Below are 22,171 nucleotides of genomic sequence, written 5' to 3'. Positions count from 1 at the left end.
AAAAAAAAAAAAAAAAGAAAAGAAAAGAAAAAAATCCCAGGCAACTCTCTAACCAAGTTGTTAATATTCACTGGTGGAAGGACTTTTCATACTGGCAGTTTCCTGCACCATTGAAATCATTCAACAGTCAATAAACATCTATTAAGCATTTACTATGTTACAGGCTCTGTGCTTAGCACTGGTAATAGAAAGAAAGGCAAAATATAGTCCCGACTTTCAAGGAGTTCACAGTCTAATGGGAGAGACAAGAAGAAAACACATACTACCAAGCTACATTCAGGATAAAGTGAAAGTCATCAACAATGGGAAAGCATTGTGAATAAATGTGGATCTGGAAAGGCTTCCAGAACATGGGATTGTAGGTGGGACCTGAAGAAAGCCAAGTGTGAAGAGAAGGTAGTGAAAATAAGGTATAAGACTGGACAGGTAGGAAGGAGTCATGTCATGAAGGGATTTAAAAGCAAAATAGAGGACTTAATATTTGGTCCTAAAAGTAAGAGGGAACTAAGAGAGTTGACTGAGTAAGGGGAGTGATATGGTCACACTTATCAGATCATTTTGACAACTGAGTAGAGGATGGGCTGGAATAGGGAGAGAGGCACTGCAGAAAGACCTCTCAGCAGGCTATTGCTGGGTGAAGTGAGAAGCACTTATGCCAGGGTGGTGGCAGTGTGCACTTGTGCAATGTAACAAAGGTAAAAATGACAAGAGCTGGCAACCAACTGGCTATGGACAGTAATAAAAAAAAGGGAGTCAAAGCTGACACCAAACTTGCAGACCTGAGTGACTATGAAGATGATACCTTTGATAGTAACAGGGTAAAAAACCAGAAAGAGAGGAAGGTTTTAGAGGAAAAGATAATGAGTTATCATAGGTTCAGGTCAAAAACAATAGTCCCCATGTCAGCAACTTAGATCTAGGGAAATTTGATAATCAGAGTTTATATGCATACTACATAAAGTTGATGCCAACTGGCCCTGTAATAAAGCATTTATAACAAGTAAAGGGAAATCCTCATTCTAAACATCCATCACCTGTGGCACACTACTACCAAGGACTAAAGTGGTATCAAAGTTGGAAGTGAGTATTGTGTCTGATTCAATCACCAAAGTTCAACTTAAGGTTCTGGGCTTTGTTTTTTGAAGTTAGCTTAGAAAGATGATCATATTGAGACCTATTTTTTCAGACACGACCAATGAGAAATTTTGTTTTGTGCAGCTGTGTTTTTCTTCCTTTCTCAATGGGAAGGAGGGTGAGAAAAGTGAGGAGGAGAGAAGGCTGACCACTGTGTGAAAATAAAATAGTATTTAACTTTTTTAGAAAGGTAACCATATCTCTACCTTGCTTAATCTTTTGTTCCCTAACCAGATATGAAGTCCCTATCGGATATACATTTCCTCTTTTATTTTTCACTTTATCTGTGTCTTACACACAGTGGATATCCAACAAATGTTACTGACAATTTTTGCAAGATAATACTAATTTCAAAGCCTAAAGGAATGACCATTAATATCGCTCCTATAAATGTGAGACCCATTTGTAATATGCATTCTGCTTTACCAAAAATCTTTAATGCTTCTGACCTTTTAGAATTCAACTTAAAGTGAGAGATGTAGCTCCCGCATTTTACACAGAAGAAAACTAAAGTCTCAAGAGATTAAATGACCTGTCCAAAATGCAACAAAAGGAGTAAACAGCAGAGAAGGCTGGAACCAAAGCTCTATTAACTCCTAATTCTGTTTGCCTCTAATGCTCTTTACTGTTCTCTGTTCTCCTTTGCTGTTTTATACTGCAAATTCAGAAAATATTTAATTTCTCTGATATTTTAGGATTTTTTTTCATGAAAAGACACCTTCTATTGGGGGAAAAAACACTTTGAACACCATAAATAAAAATCAGATATGTCAATTCTATGTAATCATAAACTATGTAGTAATTTCTAAAAAGTGTTTTAGAACTTAAACTATCCAAATGAATGATGGTTAAACTTCTGCAAAAGTCACTTTGAGAAGTCACATATTTAATGATACAGCAGTTAGAACAGACTTCAGGACCAAGTCATTTAAGAAAATTCAATTTTGTGCTATAGGATACTTTCTGAAGCAAAATATTATTACTCGCCTTGTTAACACTAAACTTGACTATGAACTGTTCTGTTTTGCCCAAGGATCAAATTCATTCATAAAAAGAAATTTTTTATTGCAAAGCATATTCAAAAGAAAGGAACATATGGATTATGGTAATTCTAAAAATACCTTAAGTGATATCAGAAAGGCATATACTTCTTCCTGAGATGACTATGTTGATATGACAACCCAAGGAAGTTTTCCATGCTGCACATTAATATCAGCTAATTTAACTTAATTAGAAGATCACATTTATACTCAGGCATCAGAAATATGGGCTTTTACCTTGCAAATCCTTGGGGCAGCTCTCCAAGGCCATAGAGTGGATAAAGATATGGACTCTTGCCATATCTTGCCAAAGAGTCACTATAAAGTTTAATCCTGTTGATGGTTTCATAACATGGTTGATCTAAATAGCTAAAAAAAAAAAGTAATGACAATTAGTAAAGGGTTTTATATTTACAGCTTTTTGTTTCTAATACTAATGTCATTTCTCAAGTGTACTATTGCTACTGTCTAATTTATTTCAGCTTCAGGGTATAATAATGCATTTGCTTCATTAAAATACCTACATCAAACAGATATATTCCTAAAGAATGTACTTAGAGAAGGCTCCAAAAAGAAAGTCCATCTTTAAACAATATAAAATGAAGGTTTCAGGGGTAGCATGCACTTATACTTAAATTACACTTAGTATCTGGACTACATGTCCAAACATTGGGAGGGAAAAAGGGGACAAATCTGTAATTTCAATGGTATAAGGGCTCCTGGTGAGGAAATTCCCTTTAATGATGCAGACAGGCAACTCAAGCCTTAAGGAAGTGATTGGGGGCACTGATTTGCACAGGGACACACAGCTAGTATGTATTAAGAGATAGGACTCACACTTGGTTTTTCCTAACTCTCCCCATGATACCATGCTGCCTCTCAAATGGAAAACTAGGGAAATAAAAATATGCTAAAAGATATGCCCCGCACAGACCTCTTCATATGTCTTTATTAACTGAAAAAACATAAGGCTAGCTTTAAATGAACATTTGCATCTCAACTGTTATGGAACAAGTTTTATCGAAAGAGCTAATGTAGGACTTTTTAGAGTTAAGGGACCTTTTGAGAAAATCTTGAGATTTTTCAAAATTAAGACCACTAAAATACCAAGCACTCACTCATCAGTTCTGTAAAGGGCAAGGGCATGGCCAGTGAAATCTATGACATCTTGGCCCAAATCAAACTTCTTGTACACATCTCGCATTGTAGTCTTCCTAGGATCAACACCCTCAAAAGTTCTGGAGTCTTTTTCATCAAAGTTGGCAACATATACTAAGAATTTCCTGAACCGACGTTTCTCAAACAGCCCCATCAAGCCTAAACATATTCACACACGGGGGAAAAAACACAAAACAAAATGAGAATTGAGTAGTAAGGAAAATATAAGGACCAAGTCAATAACTGGGAACAAGGAGTCCAAAATAAGTTCAAAGTATACTATAAGAACTTTGGAAATAGGGATACATCCTCAACTTCATAAACCTTTCCAAAACTGAAATGATAGAACTATAGCATGAAATTTTCAACTAAAATAAAATTATCACCATCAATTAGTGAAATATGAAGTGTACATCTTTAAATATCACTGTCAGGTAAAAGAGTAATAAAAGATATTTCTTGAAAAAAATACTTTAAGGTATCCTGTTGCTGTTGCTCCTTTAGCAATGGAGCCTGAGCAGCTGAACCACCTGATTGAGATCAGAAAACAAGCAAGGGTCAACACTCTGAAATTCTGGTATATTCTTTTTCCCTTACTCAATATATGCCCTTGGTTATTATTACAAAAGAAGCTTAAGGTTACCTTGCCCACACTCACCCCCCAAGCCAAACTAGATTCAGTTTAAGGGCCAAATATGCTACCAATCAAATATTTGTTTTAACAAACTTTAAAGTGAAAAAATTCTTTCTACATAGTCTTTAGGTTGAACCTTTTAAATACACTTTAGTTTTAGTCCAACCATTTATTCAGATAAAGATATTTCAAAGGTAAAAAAATCAGGACATTATTCATTGTTAACAATTACTCTCTACTTCAAACCATTTCAGACCTTCCCATTACTACTGGTAAGTCTGTTAAGTCAGACAAGTGCCATCTGGATAAATTTGTCTACATCAGCATTCTTATCCATTGAGCTATTTCAAGCTATTGAAGCTTTAAAAAAAAAAAAACAAATTAGTCTAATAGTTGGACTACATTTAAGACTTGACTTATGTCTAAGTATTTAGCAAAAAGTGGATTTATAATTTATAACACAGTAGGGGAGCTGTGGCTGACCTGATTGCTAATTTTTTCTAGCTCTGTATGCAATTAGCTGGGGGAAGACACAAAGTTGTGGCAGAATTCAAGTGAAATATCTTTAAATACCTACTATGACAGCACTGTGCTATAGTGCCTACAGGTGACACAAAAATGAGTAAGACAGTGCTCAAGTTAGTCTGCAATCTATTAGAGGAGGTAAACTGAGGATGCAAATAATTCTAAGACCAATCAAGACTGCATCAACTGCACTGGAGTATTACAGATAGTGTTATATTGAAGAGCCACAAATACAGTCATTGCCTAACAAATATTCTTAGCAAGACCAGTGCATTCTGGAAAATTTGAAAAATCCCTAATTATGAAAATTAAGGTAAATGTATTGAATACGATTCCTACCTTACCATTTCCATAATAGTTAAATTTCATATTCTGGGCTATCTATTACAACAAAGGGCTACGTTTTAGGTACTACATGTACATTCATATTGCAATCTGGCTTCTGACCTCATTACTCAAATGAAAACATTCTCTCCAGTTACCAGTATTGTCTTAGTTTGCTAAATCCAACGGCCTTTCCTTAATCCTCATTCTTTTTTGCCACATCTGCAGCATCGGACACTGGTGACTGTCACGTTTTATATACTCTCCCTTCTCTAAATGTCCATGTCATTGCTGTCTCTTGGTTCTCTGACATATCTGGCCACTTTTTCTCAGTCTTCTATCTTGGGTCTTCATCTATATTCTGTCCCCTAATCCTCACTCTTGAGCCCTTGCTTCTACTCTCTACACCCTCTTCTACACTACTCTCTCCATCAACTCCCAAGGAATCAATGATTCAAAAAGATCTAAATACTGCTTTACTAACTGCTTACTGGGCATTTTGAAATGAATGTCCCATAAGCATCTCAAACTCATCATGTCTAAAATACATCCCTATCTTTCCTTCCAAATTGACCCTAGCTTCTTAAGCTCTATGTATTTCTACTGAAAGCACCACTACCCTTCTAACTGTCTAGGTTCACAACCTCAGAGTCAACCCTCTCCCTGATAGCTCATCCGTTGCCAAGTCTTTTCAATTCTACTTTTATAACAATTTTCACATCTGTCCCCTTCTCCTCAAAGGCCATCATCCTTATTCAAGACCTTATCACTTCTTGCTTGGACTACTGCAACAATCTGTCTGCTTTAAGTTTCTCCCTTTATCAATCCAGATGATACTCAAAAAGAACAGGTTTGACCATGTCCTTGGTTCAAATGCCTTTCTATTAGCATCAAATACAAACTCTTATTTGGCATTAAAGCCTTTCACAATGAGGTGGCAACCCACCTTTCCAGATTTGTTACTGCCCTATACATCCTTCTAACCAAACTTGTCTTCTTTTTTCCCCCCGTAACAATTCATCTCTCATCTTGTCTTTGCATAGGCTGTCCCCTTGTGCTTCTAATTCATTTAAACATATGCTCTTATGTAGTAGAGTTTAATGATGCAGTAATTAACATTCCCTCAATAGGCTGTAGGCTCAATGAGGGTAAGTACTATATCTTACCTAAACTTGGAATATATCTTAATATTATAGCTACCTCATTACTCTATAAACAACAGAAGCATAATGTTTACTGACTTAGATGTGTACAAATCCCATGGAGGAGGATAGGTGGGTAGTATAAAGATGAATGAAAAATAAGAGAGGGAAGACATCCCCCAAAGGGGGCAAATGGTATTAACTTTTTTTCATTATAATTTTATTTAAATTTTTAAAAAACAGCCCAGAAGCATCTCAACCAAAAAAATCAGAACTTCAAAATAAATTTAATCTGATCTGATTTAAATAATAAGCCTTGTACTTCAGATAAGCAAATGAAACTGAATTCATATTTAACATTTATGGGGTCTACAGCTATGGATAATCTTAAAAGGAGGAATAATGAGACCAAACGTCAGATTGTTAGTAGCTGGTTAATAGGGAGGAGTTATATAGCCATAAATCTCAATAACTGTGAAATTCTGATGTTTTTTTTTTCACAACAAGCTTATAAGGCTTAAAAAGTAAAAGGCTCTTGTCTAGTGGACATACTAATGAAAATCTAAATCATAAATATTGACATTCTCTGTAAATGAAACTATAACAAAGAAAGGAAGCTGAAGCTAAATTGAAAGAATATTCAGGTATTCTCCTTGGAGAAGAATAAAGTAACCCAGTAGTGGAGATTTTATAATACACTGAAGGGGGGAAATTGTCATTCAATGTGATACTTGATAATTTTATCTGGTAGTGCTTATGATAAGCATTTTCAAAAAGGTTGCCATGAAAATAATTGCAGCTTATGTACTAAAAAAAAAATTGGAGCTTTTTTTTTTTCCCCTCCATCTTAGAGCTGTGGAGGCCTGCTGAAAACAGGACTTTTAGAATAGCAAAACGTCTGGAAAACTGTGGTCCAAGGCCATTTTTGCTGGCTACAAGAGAGGCCTACGAAACCAGAGGGAACATACAGCTCTTCTGAAAACTGAAGGTGTCTATGCATGGGATGAAACTGAATTCTATTTGGGAAAGAGATGTGTTTATGTATACAAAGCCAAAAACAACACAGTAACTCCTGGTGGGAAACCAAACAAAATAAGAGTTATCTGGGGGAAAATTACTCGGGCCCATGGTAATAGTGGAATGGTTTGAGCCAAGTTCAGGAGCAATCTTCCTGCCAAGGCCTTTGGACACAGGATCCGAATGATGCTCTATCCCTCAAGGATCTAGAATGAAAACTGAATGAATAAAATTATACATTTTTTCAAATGTAAAAAAAAAAAAACATTGGAGAAAATAAGAAGAGAAATTCTATAAAGAACTTTATAAGGTCTTGCAAATGAAATCAACAAATACTTTAACATTCAAGTACCTTCATTGCAAAAGCCAGCGTTACAGAAGGACTGCAAAAATTGTTGGAAAATATGGTTAAGGAGTAAGAAATGAAAGAAGTCAAAGGTGTGTAAACTATACAGATGCCGCATGTCAAAATATCAATACTTTCTTCAAAACTGTCAGAAAATATCGAACACGGCAAATACCAAATTCTATCATAAAAAATACTTAACAGACAAGGAACAAACCTGTTACTAAAGTAGGAATTATTCCCAAATCGGACGTCTGTGCCTCAGGCAGCTATGTGGCACAGTTAGCTCTGGTTCCCAGGGTGCTGGACTTAGGGATCAAGTTCTGACTGCAGCCAAAGGCAAGGACATCATCTCCTCACCCATCAAATTGTAATAACTACTCCACCTCACTAAATAGCATAATTTATGTAAACTACTTTGCAAAGCTTAAAGCAATAGATACACATTTTTACTTATTTTGCTTATTAGTATTAGATAATTATTATTATCAGTATCAAACCAGAAGAATGGCATACAATTGAGTTAACTTGACCTATTTAAAGGAACTGCTGACACTGAAAAACAGCAAATGGGTGAAAGAAAAAACATTAACACTATTACTATTTCCTAATAGTAAATTAAGTAGGTCTAATCCATGTAAACCTAGAAACTACTTCAGCCAGCCAACAAGAGATGTGACAGTCAAGAGTAACCCTGTTTTAGATCATAAATTCCTTTTTAAGAACAAATATGACTTCAAAGAAGGGATATGATTTTCAAAAACTTTTTTTCTCCTTTTTTTTGTCTTCAAAAAATGACATTTCTAGGGCAGCCAGATGGTGCAGTGAATAGAGCATTAGCCCTGGAGTTAGGAGGACTTGAGTTCAATTCCAAACTCAGACACTTAACACTTACTAGCCGTGTGACCTTGGGCAAGTCACTTAACCCCAACTGCCCTGCCTTCCCCTCTCCAAAAAAAATAGCAAAAAAAAAAAAAAAAAAGAGATATTTCTTATTAAGAGATGGCTGTCTGGGAAGGTGAAAGATACTGGGGATATTTTTGATAATGTTAAAAAAAATTACGTGTTTTTAAAAATAAATTCATTTGTAAAACCTTATAGAAAAAAATGGCATATTATGACTAATATCATCTTGCAAAAGAGTGAGAAGCTGCCAAACAAAAGACAATTTTAAAGAAAGTTGGGAGAGACGGAGAGAAAGAGAGAGACACACACACACACACACACACACAGAAGAAAAGGGAAGGGGAGAGACCACACTGGACAAGAGAATCTACTAGAGGTCTAGCCTCTAACATAGACTGACTCTGAGACCCTGGACAAGTCATAAAACCTCTCAAATACCCCAGATAACCCATAAGGACTAAGGTGCAGAGTAGATGCTGGTCTGCTCTGACAGAGGGAGTTTGCTCACCAAGACTACCCTACACCATTCAAATCACAGATCTGATCCAAAAAAATAGGAGAACACTTGTCAACATATCCAATTAAGCAGTAACACAAAAGGTATTCAAGAATTTAAACAGTACAACAGATAAAAAATGAGAAAAGACTTAAAATTTTTTCAACCATCAAAAATAGTTTCGTTTCTAACATCCATTCTAAGATCTTTTATAATATCTCAGATAGTAAAAAAGCAGAAATGGCACTAAATAAAATAAAGATGAAAAGAACAGTTGGTTGAGACCAAGTATGTGCAAAGGAAGGTCATGTTGGAAATAACACAATTTTGAGGGATTAAATGAACTCAAAACTATCAGAAAAGAGAGGAGGATAAAAAGGCTTGTGGAGAATCTTAGACCCTACTATTTATTAGCAAAAAAAGGAAAATATTAACAAACAGCATATGCTTACTTTCCCATATCTACAATGTTTTTATGAAAATGATCTTCATATTGCAAAGGTATCCTTGCTGATCATGTGAAGAGAAAAGGTATTCACAAATGATATTCTAAGTCACACCACATCCTAAGAGTCATATGATTGACTGAAAGTTATAGAGAATATAAGGTTCATATAGAATATAAAGTTAAGAATAGGATACATACAGTTTTCTGACTAAAAATAAACATTTGATTCATTAGAGCACAATGACACCTTAAAGGTATATTTTATTCAAATGTCAAAAATCATAAAGACTTCTTGAAAGATGTAACAAGAAACCACTTTGACCTCTGAAGACTGATCAAGTAAGGCCTTAAAAAAAAAAAAGGAAGACATATCACTGTCAAAGATGTTTACATCATAGTGAATGCCCACAACAGAGTCCAAATCCTTCCACATGATTCCCTATAGATGGTAACATCCTCCAAATACTCTTGTTTGTAGATGGCATTATGCTCATCCTATTAACTGCCAAAGCATTTCAAAGCCTTCTAAAAAATATCCATAATCTCTCAAAAAAGAAAAGAATAACCAAGTGGATGAAGAATGTCTATTTTATAGACTATGCCATGCAGGTGGATGACAAGTCATAGAGACAGCCCATCAGTACATATATAATGGGCTCACAATGGAATAAGAAAAGAAAATTAGCTTGGGCTCCTTTTGCAAAACTGTCCAATGCTTTTAATAAATGAACCCTAAGCTTCTCCCTGAAACAAAGTCCCATCATTTTAACACCCTTTGTTCTAATTATACTGTACTGCAGCAAAGTCATGAAATACCACTGTCACCAAGTTATGGCACAAAGCGGGTGGAAGTATGCCAGAACATATTATTTACTATTCAAGTGCCATAAGAGGATTACTGTAAAGGAAATCACCAGAAAGAAGTACAACTGGAAAAGAAGCAGTGCCAGTCCATACAATTTCCACTGGTATCTAGATGTGGAGCAGTGGAGAGTCAGCTGGCATCAAAATCAAGAAGAACTAGGTTCAAGTCTACCTCTAATACACTACAGCTTATGTGGACCCAGACAGAATGGTTAAGTTCTTAACCAATGAAATAACAGACACAATTCCTAATCCTATCCCTCATATGCTCAGGTAACATTATATAATAAAAGGTGCAAATTCAGAGTAAGAGGAAATATAAGAGTAAGTTAGGGTTATATCTGGTATTACAGAAAACCGTTGACAATGGCCTTCTTATAAACTGAATGGATCTCTTATTATTAATACAACCCAACAGGCCTTTTCATGCTATCAGATCATGCTATTTATGTTCTGGTGTTTATATTCTCTATGCCCAACTAGACTATAAAGTTCCATGGGGGAAGGCACCATTTTATCACCAAGATATAACACAGTGTTACATTCTCAGCAGATGTTCAATAAACTTGTGTTGATGATGATGAATATAACCTTCCTAGGGATTTACATACTTCATTTAAAAAGAGCAACCTAGCAAAGACTAACCCAAAAGAATGAATGTATAATGTTACTATTTATGGTATGAATAACAGGTCAATAGGTAAGATATTATTCCAAGACCAGCTTGGAAAATTTAACATTTATCCTCCTCCACACAGAATACTTTACCTCTAAAAGCCAAGAAAAAGCAAGTACATTTAGGAGGTTAATAATCATAATATCTAACATTTATATAGCACTTACTTCATGCCAGGCACTCTTAAGTGCTTTATAATTTTAAGAATTTAAAATCTTATCCTCCTAACAATCCTGGAAGATAGGTGCTATTATTATCCTCATTTTACAGTCAAGGTTAAGTAACTTGCCCTGGGTCACCTATCTAGTATGTGTCAAATTTTAACTCAGATTTTCTTTTTGGAGGGGGGAGGGCAGGGCAATTGGGGTTAAGTGACTTGCCCAAGGTCACACAGCTAGTAAATGTTAAATGTCTGAGGCCGGATGTGAACTTAGGTTCTCCTGACTCCAGGGCCGGTGCTCTATTCACTGCAGCACCTAGCTGCCCCTCAGACTTTCTTATTAAGGCAGACCTGTACAACCCGGCAGCAGGTAGGGGCCAAAATTAAAATAGGCTAAAACATCTTCAGGTCACAGATAGGTTTTTAACAACTCACTTTCCAAATAAAGGTATAATAAATGATTAAACTATTCTGCAAATAAACCATGTTAAAAGGAAATTTCAATTAATTACATTTATTACTTAAGATTTTTAATCATGAAATCACATTAATGTTAAAAAAGTTACTTTGCTCAGCGGTACAAGTTGTAATATATTTTTCAGGCTTTCTTACTGTTTACATTTCATTAACTGGATGTATCATACTTCTTGTCAGCAATCATTTTATTGTACTCCAGATTCATATTTGAAATCTATTTCTTTAGAAAACTGAAAACTAACTTTAGTGGCTGCCTCATTTTCTGAGTTTACTTTCTTGAAAAACTCCTGTTCTACACTGAGATTTTTCAACAATTTGGATGTTTTAATTTGTTTTTAATTGGTGTCCAATTTGCTTACGTCAGGATATTTTGATTTGAAATGGTGACGAAGATCGTATTCCTTTGAAACAGCTATTACTTCTCAGCTAACAAGGCTCATGTGAAAGTAAACAAGTATCTATTTGTCCATTTCAGATTAAACACTTCGTGTTCTGATTCAATCTTCCATTTCTTTTTATCACCCATATTATAAGTCACCCAAAAACTTTAATATTAGAACCAAAAAATCTCCACAACAACTGTTCACATAGAGAAAAATACTGAAATAAGTGTATGACCTTGGAGAGAGCACCAGACACTCATGTAACTTGGAGGGCAGTCACACAGCAAGGAAGAGAATTGCATAGTGGGTATGAGCTAAATTGGTGCATGGGCATGGCTATACTCACTTTGTCCCTATTCAATGGCAGTAACAACCAAAAACACAGGGAAAAGATACAACTCTTGCTCCTCTCAGACTAGAGCCAGACTGACGATGGTTGGTTGCCAAGGGTCATGTGACAAACAGGAGAGAATGTGCAACGGCTACACCCACCCACCAAGTTACATGATGGGCACAATAGCGACTAGCAGAAGGCGGGTAAAAGCAGGACACAGATAAAGTACTCATTACGTTTTTACTTCTTTTACATCCTCTACATTTTTCAGAGGCTACCCAAAATCCTTCAGTGGGTAGTATGTTGTGCAGACCTATATTAGGGTTAACCATGAAATCCCATCAAATTCCATCAAATTAAGACTTTTTGGGTGGGAGGGGGTAAAGAAAGGGGAGTGGAGTTCACTGAATGGAAAGAACACTGGGATTAGAAGCTGAGTTCTAATCTGAGCTCTACCACTTACTAGAAATCTTCCATCTAACTCTCTTGTACCTAATTAACCTACATGTTGCTTCCTCATTAGGACATAAGCTCACAGGGGAAAGGGATTATTTTTACATCTCTTTGCATTTTCATGACTTAGCACAGTGACTGGTCCATAATAAATTCTTAATATATTATAATAATAATAATAAATAAGACAAAGTTCTTAATAAACACTGATAGCTCCTTTAAATTCTCTGTATCTCAGCTTCCTCTCTATAATGTAAGGGGGCTGGACTTCTAAGGTCCCTCCCAGCTCTAGGAACTTAAGAAAACAAGATTTAAAATACAGCTACTTACTAGATGCCAAGGCTTCTGCCTCAGTGGAAGGAACTTTGTAGATTTTCCCTCCCTTGTAGACAAAGCTTCCTTCGGTTACTTTGAAGTCCAGATACCGAGTGACTTCTGTATAAAGCAGCATCTTAACCAACTGACCTATAAAAAGATTAGTATCATAAAATTTTAACACTGTTATTTGTACATGGTTAATAAAGAGATCTGACCAAAAGTTAAATATTATAAAGATTATTTCCTCCTTTTTACTAAAATGATTAATGCTATAAAGTTGCTACTAAAGAAGAGCACAAAATTTTGCATGTCTTATAACGGTCAAGCACTTGTAGAAAATTCATCTTTACTTTATAAATCTTTCAGTGAGTCAGTCAACAAAACATTTACTAGGTGACTATCATGTACCAAGTACTGCACCAAGTATAGATAGAGATACAAAAAAAAAAGGGGGGGGAGGCAAAAGTTCCTGGTCACAGTTCAGTGGGGGAGGTGACATACAAATAACTATTTACAAATAAACTATAAACAGGATAAATTGCAAATACTCAACAGAGGGAAGGCAGTAGAACTAAGGGGGATCAAGAAAGTCTTCCTGAAGAAGGCGAGATGTTAGTTGGGATTTGACAGAAAACCAGGGAAGTCAGGGGGCAGAGATGAGAATGGAGAACATTTCAGAACAAATCAAGAATGGCAAAGTAAAAAAACTTACATCAAGTGGTATATTACTTACTCTTTAAGGAGAAAATCAAAATCAGATGATGGCAATATTAGAGAGAGAAACAAATTCTAAGATGTACTCTTTGAAAAAAGAACTACGGTATCTATTATACTTTTTTGATCAAAACTACTTTATAAACAGAACAAAGCATAATTATAAAACTTTAAAGTTTTCTATGTTTACTTATCGATTTGTTAAATTAAAAAATACCAACCATAAGTCATTAGTTCCATCCTACCTATGACACCATATTTACGTTTTTTGCATTTAAAAACTCTAGGCACCTCTATGACTAAGGCAAAACTCTCTTCCCAGTTATTTTTATCTTGTTATTTTCTGGCTACTTCTTCCTCTGTTACCTTTCCTTACAAGTCATACATGATTTAATGATTTTTGCCAGGGCATTATTCCTTCTTCACCTTCATTCTTAGTTTAAAGTCACTTGACAAGATCAACAAGTCTCCAGAGAAAGTCTCCCTGGTCTTCCTGATATGTACTTTGCCCCAACCCAAAAAGCCTTCAACATCACTACAGTATCTTTTGACCATAGCCCACAAAAACAAACCCCTTTCTTTCAACAATAAGCACATAGCCCTGTCACCTCTTTGACTGCCAAGTTCCAACTCTCAACTGGTAGCACAGATGAAACATCATCTAAGCCTGAAAGTCCACAAAGTCCTTCAGTTTCCTACTTAAGAGTTTCAAACTGCCTAGAGAGTCTTCAGGTTTCTGGAATGGTATCAGGCATCCTGATACAAAATCATCAGTTAGACAAATCCAAGGTTAATGATCACATTCCAGATTCTTCCTCCATGAAAGAAGCTTCATATCCCTCAATAGGATGACACCAATAATTATGCAATCTTCTATGTATACTCAAGATATAGGAATATGAATTCTCTGGCACTCAAATTTTTTTTCTTTCCTTAAATCAGTGCATGATTGCTACCTATTACTCACCTAGTCCAGATCTATAACTGTATTACTCAGAAATTTAGGAAATTCATCTGTTCTACCAAAGTGACTATAAGTACAACTTGTAGATCAGTCCTTTCAGTCTACATTTTAAATAAACCTTTAAATAATTTACATTTAAATGTAATTCAGTCTACATTTAAATAACCATTATTTCTAGACTCATTACTGACCTATAATTTTTTTTACCATTTTACTCTAACACCAAGCACACATAGGGTTAAACTAATTAATATTTATTACATTTCACACTTTGTATATTTGGAAAAAAGTATCCCAAATAAATGACTTGAGTAAGGTAGTGAAAATTTATACAAGTGACTGGTTTTAAAGTTAGCATTTAGGTTTCTGAATTTCCTTTCTTAACTTCACTTAAGATACACAAGTTTATTCTATTTGGTGAAAACTCAAATTGATAATTATGCCATATTAAAACTAATAATTATAGGTCCTCAAGTAATACATTAGCATGTAAGGTAGGGATACACTTTTTCCCTCCTGAAATATATGTGGGCTAGAAACTTTAACAATCATTAATTTACCTTTATGATAATTCAAAAGTACCACTATCATGTCTGTTATGAATGCTTGCCATTATAGCATAAGACTTTAATGTAATTATGTGAAAATATTACTATATTCTGGTCCTACCAAAACTATCAATTTAATACTCAGTCTTAATGAGCTGTATACAATATGCTACTTAACACTGTTGCAAAAGGAACACTATGATTTTGAACCACAACAGTCCTACATATAGGTATAAAAGCTATATACATATCAATTTTATCTTAAATACCTACTGCTGATGGAAAAAGAATGAACAGTTTATCGCTACTTACATTTTCCAGTGTTAGTAATTATCAAAACCTTTTTTCCTACTTCTAAATTGGATATAAGATATTCAGAAAATCAAAATCACTGGTATTCCAGGGCGGCCAGGTAGCACAGCGAGTAAGAGCACCAGCCCCAGAGTAGGATGACCTGGGATCAAAGCCGGGCTCAGATACTTAGCACCACACCCAGAAATAACTGGCCGTGTAACCCTGAGCAAGTTACTTAACCCCAATTGCTTTAAAAAAAAAAAATCACTGGTATTCCTTACCATTTGCCATAAGGAATTTGGGGATTAGGTCCACATTCCAGTCTCTTCCCCTTCCCATTGAGGCTGGTGGTGATCCTGGTATATTAAACCTTTTGTATAACTAAGAAGAAAATGATATTTAAGTGCACATTTATTTTTCTTTAAATTTCAACACAGATTTCAATGTGAAGTTAGATTCAAAGACAGAAATATTTATCAGTTTCTGCACTATTTATACCACTACTCTAAATACAACAACTGAAGTCTTACTAAAATGAAGTTCTTAAAGTCTATGCCAGATGTGACACCTACACAGGTTAGATTATCTAATTAGAAGGTCTAAGACCAGATCTATTAAAATATCTCCTTTTGGGGTGGCTAGGTGGCACAGTGAATAGAACACCAGCCCTGGAGTCAGGAGGACCTGAGTTCAAATCCGGCCTCAGACACTTAACACAAAAAACTAGCTGTGTGACCTTGGGCAAGTCACTCAACCCCAGTTGCCCTCCAAAAAGCAAAAAAAAAACTATCTCCTTTATTATAAAAAAGTTCCAGTGTCTATTTAAATCTATTTCACTGGACAGTCATTTCAGCAGCAAGAACACAGGACTACTTAGAAGTAAAGAAAATAATACTGCCAGCAGTCTACATTTACAGCATTGCCTTCAGGAACATGCTTTCTTATTTGTAAAAATAATCTAAAACTCATTTTCTCCCTAAGCAAGTTATAAGAGCAAGCTTTTGCTCCAGTGGTTACAGGTTAGAGAAACGGAAAGCAAGATTTGTTAAATTTGTCAAAAGAATTTAAAGTTTCCAAGAATATAATTAATATTATATTCAAGAATGTAAGTGCAATTGTTATAATACAGAAGGGTACATTATTTCTTATTCTAAAAAAGGAAACCTAATTCACTTAACTTGTTTTTCAAGCTGTTCAGTTTTAGCAAACTCAGAGGCATGAAACTAAACAAAATTCTATAGTTTTCTAAAGCATGACCATTTATAAAAAATTTCTACTAAGAGGAGAATTTAATGTTAATTAGGCATGCCATTTCCAAAATTTGTATGTGAAAGATGTCCCATAAAAATAGGCCAATGGTTCTTGTCCACAATCTATTAAGTAGAAAGTCATAATTAATCAGCTACAAATGGTAGTAAAGAACACAAAATTTCTATTATTGCAATCCAAGTAAGTTTGCTGAAAAGCCTTATATAAACAACAAGACAGCATGGTTTAGTAGACAGAGATCCTTGGAAGCTGGTTGAACATATGTTCAAGCTACATCTCTGAATCAAGTCACTTAACCTTGCTCAGTACCTGAGAGTATTTGAGGAACACTTGCCATTTTGCATTGCGCTGGTAGAGGAAATTTCCATACCAGGACTTCCTTACAATGCAATCAGAGGCCAAACAATAACAAAAAAGTTCATGATACAGCAGTCTGTGTAAGCATTTTTGTACTAAACTTTTGTCTAGAAGAACAAAGATGTTCAGAAGGATATAAATGTACATAAATGCTAAATAAATGTAACCTCCATGTAAATATCAACATCATTATATAACAAGAAATGATCTTAAACACCTAATGAGATTTGATAACAGAAAAATAAATGATTAACTACAACTTACATCTTCCAGTGGTGTAATAGATGCACTTTCACCTCCATAATAGGAGTTTCTATCCATGTGAAGGACCTTCTTTCCATTAACTGACATGATCCCAGAAAGTATGCATTCCTGTATGAAGAAAGTAAGTATTTTAAAAGGTAGAAAGGTATATAGCAAGTGCTAATAGCAAAAATTCCTAACTCTGTAACACTTCTTCACTGACAAATGCTTCATAAGTAGGATGATATTTTTACATAGAAAAAAATGAATGAAGGCAGTTTAGATGCAGAGAATGATTTTAACTGAATCAAGGTTTTAAATGTAATTTGTGAGATAAAATTATAGGATGGCAAGGAAAGAAGAACTGTATTCTTAGGAATAAAACCAGGAAGAGTAATGAGGAAAATATAGGCAAGTTATTCAAACTTTCATATGCATGTGTGACAGGAATTTGCTAACTGCTGTATTGTGGCTCTGAATGTATGGATTTTTTTTTTACCCACAGTGAAAGGGTTTTTTTAAATTATTTTTTTTCAGTAAACAAAAATCTTCTTCACCCTCATACTGTGACTTCCCCCAACCAAGGAAGATAAACAAAACCCCAGTTGTAAATATACAGAGAGAAGTAAAATAAATTCCTGTTTTACCTGTGTCCAAAAATAAATCTCAATCTGCATTCTGAAACCATTATCTCTTTATCAGGAGGTAGGCAGCGTGTTTCATCATGAGTCCTCTGGAATCATGGCCATTCCAGTGATTCAAAACTATTTTCCTGGTTTGTTCACCTCATTCTACATCAATTGATTCATATAAGCACCCCCAGGTTTCTCTAAAACCATTCCCTTCATCTTATTTATAGCAAAATAGTATGTCATTATATTTATGTATCATAACTTGTTCAGTCATTCCCCAATTAATGGGCCCCCGAGTTTAAAAGTCTTTGTCAACAACCAAAAAAGCTGCTATATTCTTGTACATCCTTAAGTTTGTTTTGCTTAAGACTACTACTCCCTCCCTTCATTTCCTATCTTTCTTTTATTTCCTTCTCCCTTTTCCTTCCTTCTCTTTTGTTTCCTTGTTGAGTAAAAATTTTTTATACATAACGTTTTTCCTTCCTTTGACGAGTTTAGATCAGTGAGGCTCAAGTATCAACTGCTCCCCCCACTTTGTATAGACTTTTACTTACATACCCCAACTGGGTGAGATAGTTTTCCCTATTCTTCTCCCCTTATCCCCACAGTATATTCCTCCTGCCCTCTCTTTCCATTCTTTTATTAAGATCAACAAAACCTAACAGAACCACTACCAGGTATGACTTTCTCTACAACCCCTGATAAGAATCTAAGGGTACACATACACATGTATTATCTCCAAGCATTAAAAAACATAAACATTTTATCCTTGTTTAGTCCCTTATAACTTACAAGTTTTACCTTTTTTGTTTCTTGACTCTTATAAGTCTTTTATTTCATTAATGTCCATTTTGCCCCTGTACAATTAAACTCAAGTGTTTTGGGGTGGCTAGGTGGCACAGTGAATAGAGCACCAGCCCTGGAGTCAGGAGGACCCGAGTTCAAATACAGCCTCAGATGCTTAACTTACTAGCCATGTGACTTTGGGCAAATCACTTAACCCCAATTGCCCTCCAAAAAGCAAAAAACAAGTGTTTTTCAGTCAGCTATTCTTGCCTCTTTTAACTTCTACAATACCATATTCCAGGTTCTCCACTCCTTTATGATGGCTAATATAAGCATGATCGTAACTGTGGTTCCTTGGTACTTGAATTCTTTATGGCTGCTTGCAGTATTTTTATTTTGACCTAGAACTCTGAATGTTTCTGGATGTTTTTGAGTCACTCTCTTCTGAGATTGTCCTGAATATCCTTGTCAGCACACTGGCTTTTAATGGTGGGATTCTTTTTATATTTGCCCCATTCTTCCATCCTACTTGCTGAATTCTGAATTTTAGGACCAGGCTCTTCAATTTCTGAAGGAAAGTCTAGGCTTGGTCATAGTGCTGCTTTCTTGAGGTACTGAAGGTTATTCTAGAATTCTGACAGCTCAGGTTTGGGTCCTACAAGCTTTCAGTGCTCCAAAAGCAGTTTTTGATAAAAGGCAAAGGCTGATTTCTGCCCTCCTGAACTAATCTTTGTAAATTCCTGACCTGGGTTTAGGTCAGAGCAACACAACTGTGGGTTAAACTCCAAAAGAAGTTCCAGTAGACTGCTGCTGGATTCAGCCACTATCAACTGGCCTGAAAGCTCTGTTGGTTGATAGTGATGGAACGACAGGATCCCTTTTGCCCTGAAATTTCTGCCCAAGTCATTCCATTGTAGCCTTCAGAGTGGGATTCCACTCTATTCCTATAGTTAGAAATACAGAGCTGCTGCTTGCTTCTGAACTTTATTTCCTATTCAATATACACTCTAAGGGCTATTACCACTCTTCACATGGGAACACTCTCTAGTCAGCCTTCAAGCTGTGATCCAGAACTGAATAATGAGCAAAAGAGCTGCCAGTTGGCATCTATTCCTGCACTCTGCATAACACTGGGTTCCTCTTGGCTGGATTTGGTACTGCCAGTCTTCCTTCCTCCCTTTCCATTTTCTTTTTAATTCCCTTGACATTCTTGATCTTTTGTTCTTCCAAATGAATTATTTTCTAGCTCTATAAAGGAATATTTTGATAGTCTGTTTGATATGACACTAAATAAGTAAATTAATTTAGATAGCATTGTCCTTCATAGTATATTGGTTGAGCCTACCCATGGACAACCAATTTCTCCAATTATTTAGACCTGTCATTACTTGAAGAATATTAACTTTGAACCCCAGTTTAGCAAAATGTTATTTCCTTCAACAGAATTCCATTCTTATTATTAATATTACAATAATTACAAAAAACTCTACTTAATCAGTATTATACTTGGAATTTTAGGACCAGGCTCTTCAAACATCCAGAAAAAGTGCCTGGGCTGGTCATGCTTTTGCTTTTTTGAGGTACTGAATACTAGGTTATTCTATGATCTCAGAGATAGCTCAGGCCTGAGTCCTACAAACTTTCAGTGCACTGAAAGAAATGTGATGGGGACAAAATCTGCATCAGAAATTTGTGGAAACCTGTTTTCTCTTTTGTTATATAAATATCTCTATAATATCCTCAATTTTGCTTCTTGGCCCACAAGTCTAAAATATTTACTATCTGGCCTTTACAGTTTACCAAACCTTGCATTAAGGAATGGCTGTTGTTCTGAAATATTTTGAACAGATCTTCCATATATATTGGATGTCAAACATTCATCAGGGTAACTTGTAAAGCCTCCCCATCCTTCTCCACTTTAAATTTTTATTTCCTTTCTAATTTTAACTGAATTGATTTTATTGGTACAAGAACTTAATTTTATGTAATCAGAATTGTTCATTTTATGTTCTGTGATTTTCTCTATTCTTTATCTTATCACAAACTCTTCTCCTAGCCATAGTTGAGAAAGTCATTTTCTCCCTTGTTCCTCTAATTTGTTTATGATATGACAGTTCATTTTGAGATAATGTAGCCTTTTGGAACTCATAAAATGTGGTCTCTACCCAATTTCTGCCAGATTGTTTTCCAGTTTTCCCAGTAGTTTTCGTCAAATATTAAAGTAATTAAGATCCTTGAATTTATTAAACACTGTGTATGTATTCATATGCTTGTGTATGAGTAATCTGTTCTAACTGAGCTTTCTCTTTTTTTAACCATTACCAAATAGCGGCAGCTAGGTGGCACAGTAGATAGGGTGCCAGGCCTGGAGTTATGAAGATCTGAGTTCAAATCCAGTCTCAGACACTTATTAGTTATGTGATCCTGGGCAAGTGAATTAACCCTATTTGCCTCACTTACCTCATCTGTAAAATGAACTGGAGAAAAAAATGGTAAACCATTCCAGTATCTTTGCCAAGAAAACCCCAAAGGGGTCATGAAAAGTCAGACATCTAAAATGACTGAATAACCACCACCAGCCTTAATCATTACTGCTTTAGAGTGAGATAGTTTTGAGATGCTATTACTATGCCCCATTCCTTCCTTCTTTTTTCCATCTTACCAGAATCCTACATTTCTAATAGTGCTTGAACAGCTATCACAGAATCATGCAATATTAGAACTAGAATGAACCTTAGACCAACCTAACCCCCTCCCTTTAAAGATAAGGAATGATGAGTCCCAGAGAGGGGCAAGTGGCTTGTCTAAGGTCACACAACTAGACTGTAACAGAGCTGTGACTGAATAAGTCAGGTCTTCCAAGTCCAATGTTTGTTCCACTGGGTCCGTTTGGGTAGACATTATTTTCACCACAGAGGCAACAGTATTTATAATACTTTGCCTTTTGTCAAAACATGGTGAATCAAAGGGAGGAAATCTAGATATTCTTAAAGATATAAAGTAACACTTACCCATGGCTGAAATCACATATGCAAGCAGAAATTCTAGTTAACTCAACAACATAAACCAGTTTAAAATGGATCACAGTTATCAATGATTTAAAGATAGAAGGAGCACAAACTACGTACTATCATATTTTGTAAATGTAATATAACAATTACTAATTCAAAATGAATTTTTAAATACTTAATACATCTTATTCAATTCAATAAACATTGAGTGAATCCTCATTATTTGAAAAGCACTATGAGATACAATGATGAACAATTTAAGGGCCCAAATAGTCATCTTCCCAGATGTTTTAGGGTTCCATTTTTGGAAGAAAAATCCACATTTATATTTTAAGTGCTCAAGTGTCACACAGTCTCTATTAAAATATACAGCATTTCACAATCCATTCAAATTAGCATAGGTCCACTGGATCATGGATCCTTAAAAAAAAAAATCACAGCAAACTGACATTTTAAAATCAGAACAGTAAGGATTAATAATTTTTCTAAAAAAAGGGATGCTTACTAATAGTAGAAAA

The 22,171-nt window shown here is 35.3% G+C and overlaps 1 protein-coding gene and 1 pseudogene across 1 annotated transcript in view; one reads left to right on the top strand and one right to left on the bottom strand.

Annotated features, from left to right (window-relative positions):
- The window catches only part of GDI2 (GDP dissociation inhibitor 2), a 36,032-nt gene that overhangs the window by 7,983 nt on the left and 5,878 nt on the right, over positions 1-22,171 (bottom strand). The window contains exons 2-6 of the mRNA XM_069094274.1: positions 17,246-17,353; positions 15,637-15,736; positions 12,848-12,982; positions 3,293-3,491; positions 2,412-2,543 (exon numbers count right to left, since the gene is read on the bottom strand). Of these exons, the coding sequence (XP_068950375.1) occupies positions 2,412-2,543; positions 3,293-3,491; positions 12,848-12,982; positions 15,637-15,736; positions 17,246-17,353 (674 nt within the window). The remainder of the gene's footprint in view (positions 1-2,411; positions 2,544-3,292; positions 3,492-12,847; positions 12,983-15,636; positions 15,737-17,245; positions 17,354-22,171) is intronic.
- Positions 5,958-7,306, top strand: LOC138165819 (large ribosomal subunit protein eL33 pseudogene; annotated as a pseudogene).

Source organism: Petaurus breviceps, unplaced genomic scaffold (assembly GCF_028583685.1).
Source record: "Petaurus breviceps papuanus isolate PSGF00001 unplaced genomic scaffold, PetGlider_PUasm1.0 216, whole genome shotgun sequence".
Classification (NCBI taxonomy): Eukaryota; Metazoa; Chordata; class Mammalia; order Diprotodontia; family Petauridae; genus Petaurus; species Petaurus breviceps.
Note: the sequence above shows the minus strand (reverse complement) of the source record. Positions and strands in the feature narration are given on the sequence as shown.